Source organism: Pyrus communis, chromosome 4 (genome assembly GCF_963583255.1).
Source record: "Pyrus communis chromosome 4, drPyrComm1.1, whole genome shotgun sequence".
Classification (NCBI taxonomy): Eukaryota; Viridiplantae; Streptophyta; class Magnoliopsida; order Rosales; family Rosaceae; genus Pyrus; species Pyrus communis.
The window spans coordinates 8372682-8394193 of NC_084806.1; the positions used below are offsets into that span (position 1 = coordinate 8372682).

Sequence of the window (21512 nt, forward strand, 5' to 3'; positions counted from 1 at the left end):
TGTTTTACGCAACACAAACAACTTGGGCAACTTGTACGATAAGATCAAAGCTGCAAGAGAAACAATTTATGGGTTTGAATTAACGACTTTTTTTTGTAAAAAATACAAATATACAGTTCATGAGCACTAATTGACTTACAGTCCAAGGAACAGATGCATATGAAACAAACAAAGAGAATGCATGCAACGATCAAAACTTTACATCTCGGCAGGCGGGGAAAATATACCCTCTACAAACAGAACGGGAAAGTCTGGACGGACACTAACAACAATTCTTTTGTTAATATACGGCAGTCATGCAATGTTATTGAAGAAGTAAAAGGATGTTGGAGAACAACACAATTAAAAAAGTAATTAACATTAATATCAAATGAAAGGACAAAGAGAAAAAACCAAGTGGGCGGCTAGAGGAGAAAAATTTTGAGCGCTAAGAGACATAACCACCAATATCTTAGCTGCAACTTTCAAAGTGTTATTAAAAACACTGATATCTGAAAAATTAAAAAAATACAATTCGTGTTCCTCCACTTCTGTTCCTGATTGGTTTCTCCGAGTCTCCGACCTCTGACTGGTTGCGAGCTATTGCCGACGTAGACGTCCTCCTTGTTGTCCGTCGTTCCATTGTCTTCGTCACTGCCTCACCATAGAGTGGGACAATACTCCACCCCTTACATGCTAAGTAGTTGTTGTTGTTTTTTTTTTTTTTTTAAACAAACGGTATTACCTACACTAAGGGGGGAGAGCGTTGGGGTTTAGCCTCATGCAACAGTGTGGTTCAAATTTGTCTTCGGCGAGAATCAAACCTAAGACCTCTCACTTACAAGTAAAGAGTACCACTAAACCTTAGTACTAAGTGGCAACAAGTAGTTATTCTTTCTTCAATGACAACCTGAGACAAACTTCATAATTGAATCCGTTCATTTCAAGAGTATTTTTAGGAAAAGAATAATTTTACATGTAAAGAGTTAGGCAGTGTCTTAATTCATCTTCGGATAATTTGAGTAAAAATAGTAGTTTTAGAATACGATGTCAAAAATCCAAAAAAGAAAAATAGATAGTTATTCAAATAAAATAAGGATCAACCACTTAGTTCCAGTTTGGTATAGTTTTTTTTTATTTTTTTTTTATTTTTTTTATCAAAAACTGTTTCACTTTACAGTTAAAACAGTAAAAAAGTGTTTAGTAAAAATAAAATATCCTGCTTATTTTAAAAGCAATGGCTTCCAGACAATAGCTTTTTAAAAGCAGCATATCATTTGGTTTACTGAATTAGGTCTAATGGTCTCTCTAGCATTATCCAAAAACTAATACTAAAGTAAAATTTATACAAGTCCAATTTTGTGAGTGTTATTGGGTTTAGTCTATTTTTTTTGGGTTATGTCCATTCATTGATTATTCACACCTTTATTTTTATTATCTTTTTTGTTAAATGGTGATAAATGTCATCCCCTGTTTATATGCTTATCGTTTACTTAATTTTAGGATTGAATATAAAAATTAAATATTGATTCTCCTTTTTACTGGTACTAATTCATATTCAATTTTTTATTGTACCTCTATTGCAGGTTAACTGTGTTAACTAATCTATGTTGTAGATACTAAACGGAGTGGAGCCTTTAATGAATATTTTGAATTTATATAATATGCTCATTAATTTTAAAAAATAACTTTATTTATCCTTCTAGACAAATTTTATTTTTGGAGAACAAAGTGACCAACACCATCTACCACTACAAACCCTAACCTCTTACACCAACATTGCCATTACCACCACATTGTTGCCACCATCACTACACAATGATGCCACCATCACCACAACTACAACCACCACCACTATCACCAAAATCACAACTACCACCACCATCACTACCGTCATCGCCTCCATCACCACCATATACACAACCATCACCACTGCCACCACAATCGCCACCATCGTCATTGTCGCCATCCCTACCACCATTGTTACCATTGCGACCCAACTTCCACACCCCTTTATTGGCACCGCCACCACCACCACCACCCTCACAACCATTGCTTTCGCCACCCTTGTCGTCGTCATCATCGCCCACACTATAATGTCCATGTTTGTCATTAGATACAATTATATTACTTTTACCTTAAAAATTTGCCAAACGATTTTTCAATGTGTTCATACTCACAACACATTTAAAAGAACAATACGCTCCCTTGCTTTATTTTACAGTTGGTTATTCTTGAAATATAGTAGAAGTATTTTTTTTTTAAAGCACAACAATCCCAAATTGACCCTAAGTAGTACGGTCTAGTGATATCCATATTCACTTGTAAGTAAATGATATTAGGTCGGAATTTCAAAAATGATGAGTTTTGCAACCAATTATTCTTCTACTCTCTTAGTGTAAACATATTTCTCTATTTAAAAAAAAAAAAAAATGTCTGAAACTGCTTTTGAGGACTAAGAACAACTTAAAAACACATTATAAACAAATTATGAAAATGGTCATAAATCACAGTATAAACAAATTATCAGTTAACTCATCAACTTAAGGCCATAACGGGAAGTTAGTTGAGTGAGAAATATGCCCAATGAGTTTGTATTCAAATATAAGGGTTATTCTTAAAATATGCTTGTGAATGGGGGTAAATATAAAAGAGTGCTATTAGATCCACCTCATTATACTATTTTTCACCCACCATAAAAACTTAAAAAATTAAAATGTTATTTCCCACCCACTATTATTCCCAAAATAACCTTCTTTTTTTTATATATTACCTATGGCACTGCCTGAGCTGATTTCATTCCTCGAATGTGCTATTTGGATACCTAACAAGAATTCTCAGACCTCACCATTGGATTCGTCCAAGCACTTCGGCTGTATCCAAATGACAATCTTCAGAGAAAACAGCATGCCATCTTACAAATTCTGGTCTAATTGGAAAGAAAGCATCCAACTCAACTGTTGAAGCTTTCTTCATATAAAAAAAATAAAACCAACGCCATTCTCTCTCACAACTAAGCATCCAAGATAAAACCAATTCAATCGCCTTCGGTTTTTCTTCACTAACTACAACCGTAGAAATTCAAATTAGATTTTTTCATTCGTCTTCGATTTTTTGAATAGAAATATTATAATAAATTTATAAATAGGGTCTAAAAGTCTTTTCTCTAAAGTATAGAAATGCCATTATCATTTTTATTAAAATGGAATGGAAAAATAAGACAATGAGGTGGGTTTAGTATCACTCATATAAAATTTTCTATTTTCAATTTTACTTTTAGCTTTTCAGTTTTAAGTTTCTAATATCGCATCTGGAAGCAGAGATGAAGAACAACTAGAGCTGGCCCTAGCCAAATGCGGGCAGGGCGATCATTCGACGCCTCAAAAAATCAGGGCACCAAAAATATTAGGTGGTATATTCATATATGTTTTCAGAAGAGTATAAATTTATAAAATTTGGTTAAATAATCAAGTTTAATAAGAAGGGGTGGTTTCTCCTCCTTAAAATTAAAAAGGATGTTGCGGGTTCGAAACCCTATTTGTGGCTATGTTGATTGCAATTTTTAGAGGTTCATTCCAATTCAAGTCTAACCTTCAACAAAGAGTAATGCAAGGTAGATCAAATTTGCAAACCACATGACGTGTCACGAATAGAAAATAGCGTGTTAATCAACAATTAAATAGTAATCAAATCATCAACAATCATATTATATGGTTTACAAAATTTGATTTAAAATTTGGTCTCCTTAGAATTAGTTTTCAATAAATTAATATATGTATGTCTTTACCAATACTAGCCTACTAGGTTTAATTAGGTGCTCATGCATTGCTTAAACATATCAATTAAAGACTCGAAAATGTGAATAAATTTTTTAGTCCCATACTAACAAGGTTAGTAAATAAGCAAAATACCTCACGATTTATGTAAAATAATTTAAAAGTTCACATAAAGGGGAAACAAAACCCATCGTCCATCTACTTGTACATTTGGGTTTTTTTTTTTTTTTTGTGGTTTCCTTCTCTCAATATAAAATAAATTGGTTTTTCCATGTTTCTAAATTATTGAGTTTGAAATATTTTTCTAAGTACAATTTTATCAAAATTATAATTGTGAAAGCTTATATAAAGTTAGGGCACATTTTTTAGCGTCACTCTGGATCTTAGAAATCTCAGGACCAACGCCGAAAACAACAGCAAGAATCCAGAAAAACAGAGGGGGACGGGAGGGGGAAGAATAAACTCCAAACACAGCACCTCCAACAAAAGCTTGAAATCAACCAAATCAAAGCCTGAAAATTACAGTAAATGAAAAACCAAAAATCCTCCAAAGAAACCGTTCTAGTCTTCTAGATCGACCACCCACTCCCTCCTTAAAAAAAAAAGGTCAAAATTTTGAGATTTGATTAGAGAGGGAAATCATTTGGTTGACGAAGCAACAGTATTGAAAACACACGCAGGTGACATATTCATTAATATATTCCATGTCACTCTCTAATTATTTCTTCTTTCTTTCTGTTGTCTAACGTTCAATTATTACTATTTCTTTATGTGTTATGTAAGCATATACATTATAAAGTACAAGAAAAAGCTGGGATTTAGACATATATTCATAGATTGACCAAAAAAAACAAAGACTTGTATTCATAATTTATACATAAAAAGTTGTATTTTATCAAAGTGAGTACGTGGAAATGATAACCTAGGAATAAGACAAAAGTCGTAGCGAAATAAAAACGATGGCGTCGATACGACTTTTATTTTGCCACCACCACTACTGAGTCGTAGTGAATTCAAAAAGTCAACAAAAGAATAAGACAAAAAACGTAGCGAAATAAAAACAATGGCATCAATATGATTATTTTTTGTGCCACCATCACCACTGAGCTGTAGTGGATTCAGAAATTTAACAAATGAATAAGACATGAATCGTTGCGAAATAAAAACTATGGCATAGATACGACTTTCTTTGTGCCACCACCACAACTGAGCCGTAGCGGCTTCAGAAATTTTTTCTTTGATTTTGCTTGCTTTAAATCGGTGAAAAAAATTTAGAAGAGACTTGTGATTCAAATAGTAAAAAGCGCTTGACACTAGAGTGACCACAGTCAAGGTCAGGTGTTCGAATCCTCCTCTCTAATCGACTTTATAATGGGTTGAGTTTATAATTGTTGTATTACATACTTATACATTTTACAAGATATAAAGTAAAACATAACAGGTACGCCTTGGTAATATACCTCTTTAAAAAAACTAGGTATACCAATTGTTTAGATTACATTTATAAACCATCTAACGTGTCACCAATAGAAATATATGTACGTTAATCAATACTTAAGTCATAATCCAACGCACAACCATGTTATATAATTTACAAAATTTCGTTTAAATAGATGGTCTCCTTAACATTATCCTTATATATTGCATACTTATTCCTTGGATTTCCTATTCGACTGAAGTACTCGGAAGAATTACCGAAAAGTAGATCTCTAAGATGAGGCACTTGCATGCAAAGCAACCAAAGAAGCATAAATGCCATCCTCGACGTTGATCAAAGTTTCATGCGTTCCTTTCTCTGCAATCACTCCATTTTTCACCACTGCTATTAAATCTGCACTCTTAATCGTTGATAACCGATGAGCAACCACCACCGTGGTTCGATCCACCATGACGCGATCCAGTGCGTCTTGAACAACTCGTTCGGATTCAGCGTCGAGCGCACTTGTGGCTTCATCTAGTAGTAAAATCTTTGGTGCCTTCATTATAGCTCTTGCAATTGCCACCCTTTGCTTCTGTCCGCCGGACAGCTGAACCCCCCGCTCTCCTACGATTGTATCGTAACCCTGTATTGTTTTCCGAAGTTAATATGTATAAATCTTCAACATTCTGAATATAATTTTGTAAAACTAGTTCTCTTTTATGCAACGCCAAAGATTTTTATAGTGATAAGTGATACAAACGTGCATTACAAACATAAAGATCGAATCTTCATCTCTTTGAGTTGGCTCGATCTTCATGTTTTGCTACTGAACTTCAAAATCGTCATCTAGTTGAGATGGCTCAATCTTTATTTTCAGCTACGCATGTTCCTAAATCATACTGATAAAAAAGAAATCGACGAAGTTTTTAAGTCAGTGCCTACCTGTTGTAAACTACTGATGAACTTGTGAGCGTTTGCCAATTCTGCTGCAGCTATAATTTCAGCTTCTGTTACATCCCCTTCCTTTCCATATGCAATGTTGGCTCGGATAGTTTCATTAAATAACACAGGCTCCTGGCTCACCAGCCCCATTTGCTGCCTCAACCACTTCAACTGTAGCTTTTGGATTTCGATTCCATCTAGTGTAATGTGACCTGAATCAGGGTCATAAAATCTCTGCAACAATGAGACGACTGTCGATTTCCCACTTCCACTTTCTCCAACCAGAGCAACCGTCTGATAAACACAAAATACATTTCCAAGTTCCAGAAACGCATATTAGACTATTAGACTACAAGGTCCGAATCTCATGAATGAATTGAAAACGATTAAAAAGAAGAAGCATGCATGCTACTAAGTTACCTTGCCACGACGAATGGTCAAGCAAAGGTCCTGGAAGATTGGCACGTCAGGTCGAGTTGGATACTTGAAGCTGACATGGCGGAATTCAATTTCGCCTTTCACATTTTCTATCATTGTTCCAGAATCATCACTGGAGTCTATTTTTGATTTTCGATCGATAATTGCAAATATAGAAGCAGCAGAGCTCTTTGCTTTACTTACATCAGTAGCTAGGGAGCCCGACTGAGACACTCCAACAGCTGTCATAGTAAGAGCAAAGAAAACCTACAAACCAGAAGGGCAAAATTTCAGGCATATGAACAAATTTTCTGTGCCATTCACTACTTGAAGACTTGCAGAGGAAGGCAAAATAACTTACCCGGAAAACATCAGCGAATGTTGTCTTTCCAGCTGAAACAAGTCGGGCTCCTGCGTAAAAACTAGTGGCGTACACAGAAAACAGAAAAAAGAAGGATAGACCAAATCCTATTCCACTGATTAACCCTTGCCTGATCCCTGTCTTAATAGGGCCTTCACATTTTTTCTGGTACAATTCAATCACCTTCTCTTCAGCACAAAAGGAAGCAATTGTTCTAATACTCCCTACAGCATCATTCGCTACTTGACTTGCTTCCTCGTACATTTTCTGCAACCATTTAGAATTCAGTATCAATAAAAATTAGTCTTATACATATTATGTATGTGAGATTGGATCATGTTTTGAACTGCACCGGCAACAAGTTGCATACTATAATTTTTCTTAAAATTTTGGATTTCAGAGAATTACCTTTGCATCTGCACTGAATCCTTTCATGAACTTGACGTGAAAATAACCATTTACTCCTAACAGAGGCAGCAAAACAAGAATTATAAGTGCAAGTTGCCAATTTGCCACAAAAGCAATCAACAAACCAGCAATTGCAGTTGCTAAATTCTGAACAAGCAAACCAAGAGCATCTCCAAGCAGCCCCCTCAGAGAAGCTGCATCTGCAGAAAGCCTTGCGCCAATTGCACCACTTGAGTGCTCAGGGTCGTCAAACCAACTTACTTCCATGTAAACTACCTTCTCAAAGCACATAGATCGGACTCGTTTTATTAATTTAAATCCAGCCACAGAAAAAAAGTAGTGACTTGCTGGAAGTGCTATTAAAGATCCCACTCCAAGAACAATAAAGATTAATGCCCAAAACTTTGAATGCTTCCGGAGTTCTTGAGGTGGCTCAAAGAAGGTCTTTATTACACTGGATACCAATAACCCAAAAATAGGTAAGACTACCCCATTGGCTGCTGCAGCTATTGTACCTAGGAACAACACTGGGATCTCTGGCTTGTTCAGGTAAGCTAGGCGGCGAAGTGAGACTTCTGGAGGTACTCTTGATGATTTTGAAGCAAGAATATCAGATTCTGCAGGTGCTGCGTCAAGGACACCTATTGCAGTGGGCATACCAAATGAGATTGAGAAGGAATGACGACTACTGTTTCCTCTTCCAGATGATCCCTGGCTTATGGATCGTAAGAGTGAAAATCTTTGACTTGAATGTCTCCGAGAATCCACACTACTAATTTCTGGCCTATCATGATCATTCACAGTCGTCTGTTCTGACACACTGCTCATTTCTTGCAACCTTATAAGCTGGCTATATGCTCCTTCAGGGTCCTTAATTAGCTCCGAATGTCGACCTGCTCAGTTGAAAAAGTTCGGTATGAGAAGTACTCATTAATTAAGATTATGGTAACGATACTTTAAACTTGATGAAAGTAAGACTGGGAACTCGAATGGTAAGATAGAAAACAAATTTGTTACCTTTTTCGACGATTGCCCCTCTATGTATAACAGCAATGGTGTCAGCATTCCTTACTGTACTCAAACGATGGGCTACAATGACAGTGGTGCGATTAATCATAATTCTGTCCAATGCCTCCTGCACAACTCTCTCAGATTCTGCATCGAGGGCACTTGTGGCTTCGTCTAAAAGTAGAATTCTTGGGTCTTTCAGGATTGCTCTAGCTATAGCAACTCTTTGCTTTTGGCCCCCAGACAGCTGAGTTCCATGTTCACCAACCATTGTGTCTAGTCCCTAAAAAATTAATTAAACGAGCTGAATTAGGATATGTTTCCATCTTTGAATGTATTGAAATGGTAAGATCAACAAAGAAACACCCAACTTAAAGAGTGTGTATAAACGAATTTAACCTGTGGCAGTTTGTCTATGAATTTAGCAGCATTAGCAAGCTCTATAGCAGCCCTTATTTCATCGTTAGTTGCACCGTCCTTCCCATAAGCAATGTTATCTTTGATGCTAGAAGTAAACAACACGGGTTCCTGGCTGACAAGACCTATTTTCTGTCGGATCCATTTCAGCTGGAACTCTTTGAGATTAATACCATCAATAAGAACTTCCCCAGCTAAGGGATCATAAAACCTCTCAATCAAACTGATCACAGTTGATTTACCACTTCCGCTCTGCCCAACCAAAGCAGCAGTTGCACCGCTAGGTATTGAGAGAGAAAATCCATGGAATATTTGTTCATCTGGTCTTGCAGGATAACTGAAATAAACATCCCTCAGTTCTATGTCTCCACGGATGTCTTGTAACTGCTGCCCATTAGTGTCATAAGAATCTATCTCCGGCTTTCTGTTAATCGTCTCAAACATTTTATAAGCTGCGGCTTTTCCAGCAGCAAATGCACTCAGGCATGGAGAAGCCTGCCCAAGAGACCTGGAAAAGTATCATGGAGACATTTTCATATCATGATATTCTGAAGCATCAAATATTAAATTTTGAAGTGAAGAGTGGGAGTAGTCAATAACTTTAAGATATCACAACTTGAAGTGTATGCAAAAGTGAAAACATGTTTACTAGTGCAATTACGCAACGTTCACAAAAAAATTTCATCAAAATTTATCGAAATGCAACTTACATGGAGGCAGTCAACGCAGCGAAAATTACATTGATTACTTCTCCTCCAGTATATCCTTTTTCAACTATCATCTTTCCGCCAAACCATATAGCGAAACCATAACTAGACATTATAATAAACAGAATAACACCAATCCCAAAACCAGAAGCCAAACCCTCGTGCACACCCGACTTGTAAGCTTTTATTAAGGAGTTGTTGTAATTAGCTATCGCCTGTTTCTCTCCTGTAAATGATACAACCTGCAAGGGAATGCTCATCGTTTTTGTTCTATACCAAGATAATATAGAGAATAAAATTAGAATCTGTAGACAAGTAGGCATACAGTTCTGATTGAACCAACTGTCTGCTCTACCACAGTTGATGCCAGTGAATAAGCAGTTTGCCCACGGGATGCCATCTTCGATAAATTGATGCCCATGACAGCACCTGAGAGGACAAGAAGGGGAAGAGATGATAGCATGACAAGGGTGAGAAGCCATCCCTTAATAAATGCTATTATGAAGCCTCCAATGGATGTGGCAAGTAATTGGATGAACCTTCCTACCTGCAATAAGAACATGAAACAAAATAGAGGCTGTTAGAGAAAATGGAAATCATTTGAGGCTTTTGTGTAGCGTGTAAATACCTTCTCGCCCATGGCCTCTTGAATGAACACAGTATCCCCAGACATCCTGCCAATAATTTCCCCAGTGTTCGCTTCTTTATCGAAAAAACCAACATCTTGCCTTAATATTGTTTTCAAGTATAGACCTCTTATTCGTGCAGCCTGTCTCTCTCCGGTGATCATCCAGCAAGACATCTCTGACATATAGCAAAAGATAATTTATTATCTCAGTTTCCAATAAGCCAAGCTATTTCTTCAATACTATAAGGGAGCTCGGTAATACTTACGCAGAAATGCAGCAGCACCAGCTCCCACAGCCAAGTAAACATACTTTAGAGCTACCTGAGGATATGATCCTTTTTTAGCAACTAAACCGCAGACACCGGAAACCAAGTTAAAAGTTCAAAAATAGAAGTTCAGACACAAATCCTAATGGAACAACCATTTGGCGGCTGAAATAGAGAAGATTTGAATCGAGTTCATGATTCCAAGTAAGTCCTTTAAAGTGCACCCCTTTATGTGGGACTTATAGGACACGGAATGTTGGACTGTTGTCCAATTTCATAAGTTTAATCTTAAAATGTATGAGTTCAACACACAACGCCATGACATTAGTGTCGTTTAATTGAAATAGTCGAATCCAGGCCCCAGGAGTAATTCCTAGTGAAGAATATTTACCTTAGAAACTACATCCACAACATCTTTGGTATTCTCAGTTCCTCCAAAAGAATTAATGATATCTCCCATGATTACAGTCATTAGAGGCATACAGAGCCCGTTTCCAACGGCGCTGATTACACCAACAGACATTAGCATGTAATCCAAGGAATCAGCAAAGGAGAAAAGCCTGAAATATGGTACTGTTTTGGTGCCATCCTCCTTGTTCTTGCTTGTATCTTGCTGGCTGTTTTCAGAATCCTCCACTGCTGCGTGCTCGTTTGTTACTGTCGCGCCCTGCTCCTTGACCACATCGCCCTCCACAGGATTTACCTCAGCCATGTCTCTCACAGGAGTAGTGTTAACTTGCTGTTTTACAACACAAGCAACTCAGACAAGTTGGATGATGAGATCAGAGCCGCAATAGGAACAATTTATGGTTTGAATTACCAACCAAACTGTCTTAAAAAAAAAAAATTAAAAATATAGTTCATCAAAGAATGGATGGAAAATTTGTTGTAATATAGTATAGGATTTGATTATTCAGCCAAAAATTAAAAAATCATTCAGCAAAATGTTTGCCATGAAAATTTATTCTCCAAAAAAAAAAAAACAAAAATTCAAAAGCTTCACATAGCAATCATGCAATGCAAGGAAGCTAATTCTTGTGAGTATTATACATCAAAAGAAGAAATAAAAAGCTGCAGAGAACAAATATTTACAACCTCAGCAGACCAAATTCCATCCTCCACAACACACAAATAAGCACTAATTAACATGAAAGCGAAGGATCAAATCAAATGACAAAGAGAAGGAAAGCAATGCTGCTAAAGGAGAGAATATATCGTAACATAATGAGCAGTGAAGAAACAAGCTTCTTACCACTTTGTGAGAGTTTGTTGCGTAATTCCCTGCCAAAATATTGGTTTTATAAGCCACGATCAGTCCAAATTCAAAATTTCCAGAACAAGAGTTGAAAAAAAGTTGTTACTTTGAACTGAGTTGGAAGAAATACGATTCGAGTTCTATACCTTTTTGCTTTGATAGGATGAGTTTTCTTTTTCCTTTTCAGTTCTTCTGGGAGTGTGGAAATGTGATGGTAACTCTGGGTTGGTTTGGCATTTGGGTTGTGATCGAATATTATCAGATCCTTTGTCTGCTCTGCTGTTTGTAAATGGCGACGCAGCCGTCCTATTTCGGTGATCCGGTGGTCAATTGTTCTCAATCATCAAGAGACTTTGGGAAAATTAAAATTAAAAAAAAAAAAAAAATTGTACTCAATCATCCTGCCCCCCGCCAAAGTTTTTGTTTTGTTTTTTTAAGGGAAAATTAGAATGTTCTACGTCTTTTCTATAATGGTTAGATTAAACATTCATAAGGATTTGATTAAGGTGCTTCTATCAATTGTCACCTCAATAATTTTTTATTTATTTAATTTCCATGTCATTAATTTAAATGCATTTATATAGTGGCATAAGGTAACTTAGCAACTAATTGCCTATAATATAGGAATTTAATTTCATCAACCCCTTCTACGCATTAAATGACATTTTTTTAATAAAATAAAATAAAAAATCTCATTTCCTTATTATCAGTATTTAAAAAAAAAAAAAAAACCCTTTCTATTAAAATTGTCTCAATAAAAAGTCTTCAATACATATTTTTTTTTTCATGTATAGATATATAAAAAAAAATATACTTAAAACTTATGGTACATTTAAGAACAAAAGTATCGACTTTTGGTACGTTTAGATTTCAAATGTACCGAGAAACCAAATGTACCATAAAACCAAATGTACCCATTGTTATGTAACCTTTTTGGTACGTTTAGATTTCAAATATACAGAGAAACCAAATGTACCAAAATTTCAAATGTACCATAAAACCAAATGTGCCCATTGCCAGGTAACCCTTTTGGTACATTTAGATTCCTATTGTACCAAAAGGCCAAATGAACAAAAAATCCCAAATGTACCACAAAAATCAAATGTCTCTATCAGATAACCCTTTTGATACATTTACATTCCAAATGTATCGAGAAATACAAAAAATCAAATCCACTATAAAACTAAATGTGTCCATATTATAGGTAAGTAGACATAGCTATATAATCAAACAAATCTTTATTACGTGTTGGGTCTTCTAAATCATAAAATTTGACAATTTTTTATTATAAATATTCTATTATATTCACAAAAAAAAAGTAAAAATTATAACAAACAATAAAAAAAATGCATAGAGATGGATAATAAATGCATAAATGTAGGAATAATAGGACAAGAAAAAAAAAACCGAAATGCCCAGGAGAAGTCGTGAAAAACTAAAATTCTAAACAAAATTGAACTTATGTGAAAAACTAAAATTAATAACCAAAATTTTAGGAAAATGTTTGATCAAATTTTCAAAAGGAGTGTATGTTTAGTCTAAAAAAAATTAAAAAACCAGGCGCCTATATCAAAACGCCCCTTTTTCTAATTACAAGCTTTTCATTTCTAACAAAAATGCTACTCTTACCACATTTGCCATACCATAGTTGTAGCATGATGTGATCATGTGTTGATGGGCCCTACCTCTATTAGAGAGGTTGTACATATGAAGAGATTTTTCAACGTGCTGGGAACACGGTCCGAAACACCAAATGTAATAATACAATTGGTTGAAAAACTTTAAAAAAAAATTCTAATCAATTGTATTATGACACTTGGTGTTCCGAGCTGTGTTCTCAACACACTGAAAATTTCTCGTACATATAGACAATGCAAAATGTAATAAGTGTAACATTACTCTTTTTCTAAACTTCAGGCATCGTAGTGAGTTGAAGAGAAAAACTATTAAAATAATTGATTTTGACATAGGATCATACATTCAAACTAATGCAATGCAGAATTGGATATGATTTCAAAACTTCAAATGTAGTTTGAGAAAATTGATATGAGCTGACACGTAAGTCTCACATGCGTTCATTTTAACATGGGACTAACGGAAGTTTTATATGTATACATACACACACAATGATTTCTACTCTACGTGATAAGAGTTTGAACTAGGACACACAATAGGTCAACAATTAACAACGTATCAAATTTAATACAATTATATAATACATCATTATCATTTATGTGAGTCAATTCTGAAACTTGTTATTTGCGTGGTATCACCATAGAACCGAGAAAGTTTTGAATTCAACCACAATTGCCAAAAACTTTAGGGGCATTTAGACTTAAGGACCTAAAGAAGATTTTTTTTTTCCATTATAACCGGGATGCTTTTATAATAGTTTTAGTCCCTAACTTTAAAACTCACTATTAGTCATATTAAATACCACTGCCCCCTTTTATTATTTTCAAATTTTCTTTCTAAAATTCCTAATTTAATCATCAACTAGACCTTAAAATAGGAATTTTTATTTCTACAAATCAAATTTAGCAATTTAAAATGGAAGACTTTTTAATACATTTTGCTAATGAGAATTACACTATATAAATCACAAAACCAAACAAATAACTAATATGCAGACACAATAAATAATATACATAATAAAGGTACATGAATATATATATATATATATATATATATTTATATATATAGGTGCATATATATAGGTACACATATATACATAGGTTCATATGTATAAGTACACAAATGTATATATAGGTGCATATATATGGGTACATAAATACATATTTATGTACATATGCATAGGTACACAAATTATGTATACATATATATACGTGCATATAAACATATATGTATTGTTACCACTTAAGCAATTTTTTTACACGTATTGAATACACATTAAGTAAAAATCTTTAATTTATAATACTAAAAATAAAACAAAACAAAAGTTAATAATTATTAGCTAGATTTTAGGTGATATATAACCAAAATCAGTATTTAATCTTACACCCAACTTTAATGAAAAATGCATCTTATTATAATATAGTTTCCTAAAAACTTTGTTACCACATGTAAAAGTGTGGTATCACCATAGGACCACAAAAAAAATGTGGCCAAAACTTTGAACCCAAACCCATAATAAATAGCAGCCCTAAGAAAAAAAATGATAAATTTGGCTAAGACTTTAAAATCCTATAACTGTAATTAGAAATGACAAATTAACCTATTAAGTTGTTAATGAATAATTATTAAGGTTCGTTTAGTTTGATTTCACTATTGTATAATGATGAGATTGATAATTATGACGAAAAAGTAATTGTAAAATTAAACTAAATAGATTTTAAGAGCAATTCCACGTATTACCCAAGGGCGCAAAGGCAAGGACTTCTCTGTTGTCCTTTAACCTTAAAAAACTCATCCACCAGCCCATAAATGTAACCACAAATGGCGAGCCAAGCCGAGTTCAGCCCAGTGACAGTGCAAGAGTCACATTGTGGTCCACCTACTAACTTGGCTGACGTCAGAATGATGTCAGCCATGGCATACTAATGATGTCAGCCATGAGGTCAGCCAGGTTATACTATTTTTATGTGTCTAGCGAGTGTAATACACACGCATCCATGCGAGTGGGCCGACTTGTTCTACTGCTGTAGGGCCCTCATGTGGTCCAACAACCTAGTTCTTTTTTGGTCGGTCACGTGGTGCCTTGCAAATCGTTAGATTTCAAACGGAAAAAACATCTCATGGCCTATATTATTCTTGACTTAAATTTTTATTTAACAAATTAAAATGTTGAAAAAAGGTTTTAAAACTTAAAAGAAAAATTAGAAAAAAGAAAATATTTTTAAAAACACCAAAAAAATGCAACAAAACATAAAAATAATGAAAAAGTATATTTGTGAATAGTAAACACTGTTGCCATCGTCCAACAGATGGTGTTGCAAAAATACGATTACTTTTCAAAGTGAATAATAACTGTCATAGGGTTACCTTTTCTCTTGCCCTTGCCTAACTAGTTAAATTGCTCTTTTTTTTTTTCTTTTTTTTTTTTTTTTAAATTGCTTTAATAATTACAAATTAACAACCTAATGGATTAATTTGCTACCTTAAACTCTAACAACCTCAAAATCCTAATAATCTCATAGATGACAAGAAATCAATTTGGTCACCTAGCAATGCATATGTGAAATATTAATTAACATATTTTATATGTCAGTCTCTAATTATTTGTCCTTTTTTTTTTGTTCTCTAGCATTCTATTAATATTTGGTCATGATATATATGCTAACCAAAGCATATCACCGCATTAGGTAGGATATGATGCTGCTTTAGCCCTTAACCACTGTCTACTGTCTGCATAATGGAATGAGTAAAATAAAGAGCTTGCATTTGGATTTATGTTCATAATTTGGACAATGGTTAAGTTGCATTGGCGGATTCAGAAAATTTTCTTTCGCTCCTTCTTGCCTTTCTTTATCCGGAAGGATTGTCAAACAGCTTGTACTAGGACAACGGTCGATGTATAAAATTGGATCAACTTAGATCCTATAGTAAAATCACATGAACGCATAAAAACACAAATGTATCGTGATTTACTTAAATTTAAGCCACATCTTGTAGAATTATCAGAGAGATTGGCCGTGGGACCCAATTAGTGGGTCACACATGAGAGATCCACACATCGACAACCACATGGAGTCAAGGGGACCCACCCTACACGTGAGGCCAAGGGACCCACCATCATCGCGTGGGGCCAAGGGGACCCACCAATCACGTGGCAGTACAGTACGGGTTCGCTCTCTGGCTCTGATACCATGTAGAATTATCAGAGAGACGGGCCGAAGGTCCACTTCCAACAACGTTGATACTGTTCCCAACTTGGTAATTATCACCTACACAATCCGTCAGGTGTGGGGTTTTATCACAAAATATCTCGGTGTTTGTTGGAGTGGGGTTAGGATATTTAAACTCTTTTTTTTTTCATTAATACGGTCGATGTGGGACATTTCAACATATTTATGTTGGTTTAGTTTCTGTTTTCATTGTATAACCGAAGCAGTTACATTGTACATAGAGGCTTGAGCCTTTAGAGAGTAAAGGACCTATGGTTGAGGCTACAATGAGAGACCCCCTCCCTAAAATGAGTGAGGAGTCGTTTTACAGGACAAAGGGTTTTCCTCTTTTTTATATAAACAAGATTAAATAGTGATGTGCAAAGAAAAATAAACGGTGTAATCATCATGTCCTTGTATCTTAATATATGCATCATGTTTCGTGCATGTTTGTTTAATAAAGGGATGACATGATTCTTTTTACGGAGACTAATTGGCCTCTCTCCATTTGCAGCCAAAGAGGAAGGAGCTAAATATAATCTTTTTAATATAACTCACTAACTCAGAGCTACGTTAAGAAAAGAAAAAGAAGCAATCTGACATCAGTCATGACAAAGGCAACTCTCAGCTGTGTTTTTTCCTCCGTCGGATTAAGCTTTTTGAATTTGTGGATTGGTTAGGGTGGAGTTGTTGTCTTTGATATTTGCTTATTGGCCCAGTTTCTTTTTTATTTATTAAAAAGAATTACCGGCCAACTCACTGGATGATAAATCGTTATGCAGATTTACACATCAGTTTCTGAGTAGATGATGGTGAATTTGGTACTGTAGAAACAGAAGAAAATGACCAGCGTGATTATAGTATTTGTAAGTCGTAACAGTCATGACTAATAGAAAGGCTTTCTATGAATATTTGTAACGGTCATAATGGATATATTTTGTATTATTGTTCAGTAGTCTGAATCAGACGACCTTTCTACATACTACAAGAAGTACGATGAGCCGTTCAAAGTGTAGGGTTTTTATATCACAAAAAACACCGGTGTTATTAATATTATTATATGTGGGTCTCACTTATATTAGAGGATTCGTCTTTCAACACGTTCTTTGTGTATGGACGATGAAGTCATTAGAGTCAAATACATTTTGAGCCGATCACACAAATAGTCTACTATGCTAGAATGCTAGAATGAGCATTCAACACAAAACCAATTGGCTACAGGTGCTTCAGGCACTTGCATGCAGTGCAACCAAAGAAGCACAAATGCCATCCCGGATATTGAGCCAAGTTTCATGCTTTCCTTTCTCTGCAATCACTCCATGTTTCACCACTGCTATTAAATCTGCACCCCTATTCGTGGCTAACCGATGAGCAACCACCACCGTGCTTCGATCCACCATGAGGCCATCCAATGCGTCTTGAAACCACTTGTTCAGATTCAGCGTCAAATCTAGAGCACTTGTGGCTTCATCTAGTAGCGGTATCTTTGGTGCCTTCATTATAGCTCTTGCAATTGCCACCCCTTTGCTTCTGTCCGCGGGCAGCTGAATCGTGCTCTCTATTACTCTAAAACTTTCTCGACGTAGTTTTGTAATTTCATCAACTAGTCCTAATTTAATTATGCACACAGGAAATATGCACAAATAGAATCGCTTATATACTTTTGATCAAACATACAACTAGGGGATAGTAAACAGACAACAAGCCGTATACATAGTGTGCATGCGTTCCTTGTCTGTTTAGTGTCCATACAGTTCTATTTTTGATCAAAAATTTGTGACTGGTCATCCTTGTGCACAGATTGACAAAGTTTTTATGGAAACTTCTAATGAATTTGTGAACATATGCCAATTATGCTGCAACTATAATTTCATGAAAAAGTGGAAGAAAAAAAAAATATAGGATTCTTTAGATATAGACCATTGCAACTCTTATTTCCTATATAAAAACCCCACCTAATTATAAAACATCCAAATAAAACCCAAATTTAAAAGTGATTGTCATGTAGGAAAGTAATTGACCTATTAATACAAAATATTTACAACTTGTACCACAATATTCAAAATAAATCAATAAATATTAATACTCACCTTAATTACAATGAACAAATAATTTATTGCATATCATTACCCCTAACACACACACATATATACATATAAACGTTCAAATGTATATAGTACTACCATAAGCTCTATATATATGTAGTACTACTACATATACGTTCGTATATATATATATATATATATATATATATATATATATATATATATATAGGGTTAATCTCTGTTTACTACCCTGAAGTTTCGTGGGTTTCAACATTTGGTACATGAAGTTTTTTTCATCCCAGAGTCATACCTCAAGTTTTAATTTTGGGACAGTTTCATACATCTGTTAAGTTTTTCGTTAAAAATTCTGTTAAATGATGACGTGGCGTCCACGTGGACAATAATTTAGCGCCATGTGTCAATATGGGTCCTCTTTAATATTAAAAAATACAATAAAAATTTTAATTTAAAAAAAAAAAAAAAAGTTTATGGGCCTTAAAGTCCTACCCGTCTTCTACCTCCCCCAACCCCTTGCAACCCACACCCAACCCCTCTGCAACCGGCACCAAACCTCCTCCATTCTGTCTTTTATGCCATTGTTTCGATCGCCGGCGACCCCTGCAATCCCCGACCCCATCCATCCCCCCTCTCTTCTGCATACCATGTCCTCTCCCGACCTTCCTTTCTCCGACTAATCAATTCCTTGTTGTCCATCACCTTCGCTGCAAATACGCACCCCTGCGCCCCACCAAGGGACTTCAACTCGGCCAAGTAGGTGGAGCCAAGGTTAAAGGGAGAGTTGCCAGATCAGGGATTTGGATCAGATCTTGTAGATTGCGGACCAAAGAGGGTCGGAGGAAGAGGATTAGGGTTGGGACTTGGGGACTACGGAGGCGAGGAGGCAAGCGGAGGAGGAGGCGGAGGGCGGGATTGTGGATTCGGAGTTGTTTGTGTAGCCAATTGCTCTGAACAGCTCGAATATTCCCATTCTCTCTCTCTCTGGGGTTTTCTGAAGCTTGTTGAAAGACAATAAATAGAAGAGACAGAGAAGAAAATGGAGATGCCAAGCAACGAGGAGAGGGACTAAGACGGGGAAGGAGGGTTTAGGCCTAGAAACTTGGTGTGGTGGTGGAGGTGAAGCTCCGGCTTTGGAAAGAAGGGAGGGAGGAGGTCGGGGGTTGAGGCCTAGAAACTTTTTTTTTTTTTTTTGGTATTTTTTAATATTAAAGTGGGCCCATATTGACACATGACGTTCAGTTATTGTCCACGTGGGCATCACGTCATCAGTTAACAAAAGTTCTAACAGAAAACTTAACAGATGTATGAAACTGTCTCAAAATTAAAACTTAGGAGGATGAAAAAAACTTCATGTACCAAATCCTTTGTTTTTGTTGCGCAAAATAATCTCCCGCGGGATCATGTCTTTAATTTTCTTGGCTATTTTGTTTGGAGTCCCTCTTTTCACAAAATTGGTGCACATTTGTAAAGGTTTCTATGCTTTTTCCGACCGAAATCAGGCTAACCGGACCTCGCCGTTTACCACCAATCGGCTTCCTTTCATCTCTGGAACAAAAACCATTATTTGCATGCCTGGATCATTACGATTTAGGTGAATCATAGTAAGTTGCTGTCCAGTTTTTCCGGCGAGGGTTTCCGAGTTTTTCGTCGAGTTTCTTATTTTATTTTCTGTTGTTTTAAGGAACCAGAGCCTTTCCATGCTCGAGCTCCACAAGTATGGCACTGCTCTTTTACATGTTTTTTCTTTGATTCCTGTTTTTTCCAAGGCTGGTGTGGTGATTCTCTGTGAGGATTGCAACGGGAGAAGGTGGCTGCTCTGTGGTTTTAGCAAAGGGGCGGAAAAAACGAATGTGAAATCTGAGGCCAATCGATTCTACCGCCGATGCCCATCTTGCAGAGCTATGAGTTTTGAACTCCTCCTCACAAGAGAAAGCCCAATAACTTTTTGTTTCAAAGGTTTGATTTTTATGGAATTTGAAGTGAAAGATTTGGTGCTTAATTTTTAGGTTTTCTTTTTAACATAAATTAATGTGTTATACGCCATATCAGATGTTAATACACTTGGATCACACAATTCACAGGAAAAATGAATGCATTCTTAAACTTATGTAGAAGCAAGAATTCAGCAAGTTTATATATAAAAGGATGCCAGACACAATGCTCTTTCAGGATGATGTCTTGAAACGTTTTGTTTCCTTTTCACAATTGTGCAGGGAAACAATAGGAGCTTCAATGTCTTCAAGTTTCTAGATAATTGATGTTTCCTTTTTTTAGTTGTAGTTTTGGTTTAATTTGTAATTTTTATGGTGCTTAAGAATCCATAGCTTCTAAGGTTTGATTATTTTCTATTTTTAACTTATCCTTGGGTACAGCAATTTTGATGAAATTATGATTTTGCTCAGCTTTTCAGTATTTCACTACTACAAAGTTATCTATAACCGGTGGTCCAAAAATCGACAAAAAACGTATATTACTAATATCCGACAGAAAATGGATGCAGTAGCGGATATAATAAGCGACAAAATTGCCAGCGTTAGAAAATGAATTTTCTGACAGAAAATACTCTAAAATTGACAGAAATTGTGTCGGATATAACCGACAGGGAATATATTAATAATGAATTAATAAGAGCATTTATGTTGGCTAAAACCGACAGAAAATACTAAAACCGACAGAACTTCTGTTGGATATAACCGATAGAAAATTTATTAATAAGAATAAATAAAAGCATTCTTGTCGGATAAAATTGACAGAAAATATATTAATAATTAAAAAAAATATAAACAACCACTTTCTGCATTTTCCATATCCCCTGCATTCATTGCATTTTCCATATTCACTGTAACATCCCACATCGTCCAGGGAAGTGGATCTTGTAAGCCTTATATGTATATTCATATCTCTACCTAACACGATGCCTTTTGGGAGCTCACCGGCTTCGGGGTTCGTAGGAACTCTGAAGTTAAGCGAGTTCGCGTGAGAGCAATCCCAAGATGGGTGACCCCCCTGGGAAATTGCTCG

General features: G+C 35.6%; 2 protein-coding genes across 3 annotated transcripts; both read right to left on the reverse strand.

Annotated features, from left to right (window-relative positions):
- Nucleotides 1–1790: 1790 nt before the first annotated feature.
- On the reverse strand, nt 1791–2295 carry LOC137732620 (glycine-rich cell wall structural protein 1.0-like). Its single transcript, XM_068471927.1, has 2 exons — nt 2279–2295; nt 1791–2070 (listed from the first exon to the last, which is right to left on the reverse strand). The coding sequence occupies exons 1-2, from the start codon at nt 2293–2295 to the stop codon at nt 1791–1793; spliced, it is 297 nt and encodes a 98-aa protein (XP_068328028.1).
- A 3084-nt stretch (nt 2296–5379) lies between these two features.
- On the reverse strand, nt 5380–16936 carry LOC137731891 (ABC transporter B family member 11-like). 2 transcript variants are annotated; one of them, XM_068471141.1, is made up of 14 exons: nt 16919–16936; nt 10721–10921; nt 10330–10384; nt 10064–10239; nt 9761–9982; nt 9439–9677; nt 8711–9236; nt 8321–8594; nt 8095–8196; nt 7304–8028; nt 6896–7162; nt 6538–6801; nt 6118–6411; nt 5380–5818 (listed from the first exon to the last, which is right to left on the reverse strand). In XM_068471141.1, the coding sequence occupies exons 1-14, from the start codon at nt 16934–16936 to the stop codon at nt 5465–5467; spliced, it is 3717 nt and encodes a 1238-aa protein (XP_068327242.1). In that variant the 3' UTR covers nt 5380–5464. The 2 variants fall into 2 exon arrangements, with proteins under 2 accessions (XP_068327242.1, XP_068327241.1); XM_068471140.1 differs by lacking the exon at nt 16919–16936 and adding exons at nt 11582–11610; nt 11731–11872 and having other exon boundaries at nt 7304–8196; nt 10721–11068.
- Nucleotides 16937–21512: the final 4576 nt, after the last annotated feature.

Coding starts and splice junctions, on each gene's coding strand:
- LOC137731891 (XM_068471140.1), bottom strand. CDS start 11,041: ATGGCTGAGGTAAATCCTGTGGAGGGCGATGTGGTCAAGGAGCAGGGC. Junction 10,385..10,720: donor TTGTGGATGTAGTTTCTAAG/GTAAATATTCTT, acceptor TCATATCCTCAG/GTAGCTCTAAAGTATGTTTA. Junction 7,163..7,303: donor GATTCAGTGCAGATGCAAAG/GTAATTCTCTGA, acceptor AAATGGTTGCAG/AAAATGTACGAGGAAGCAAG.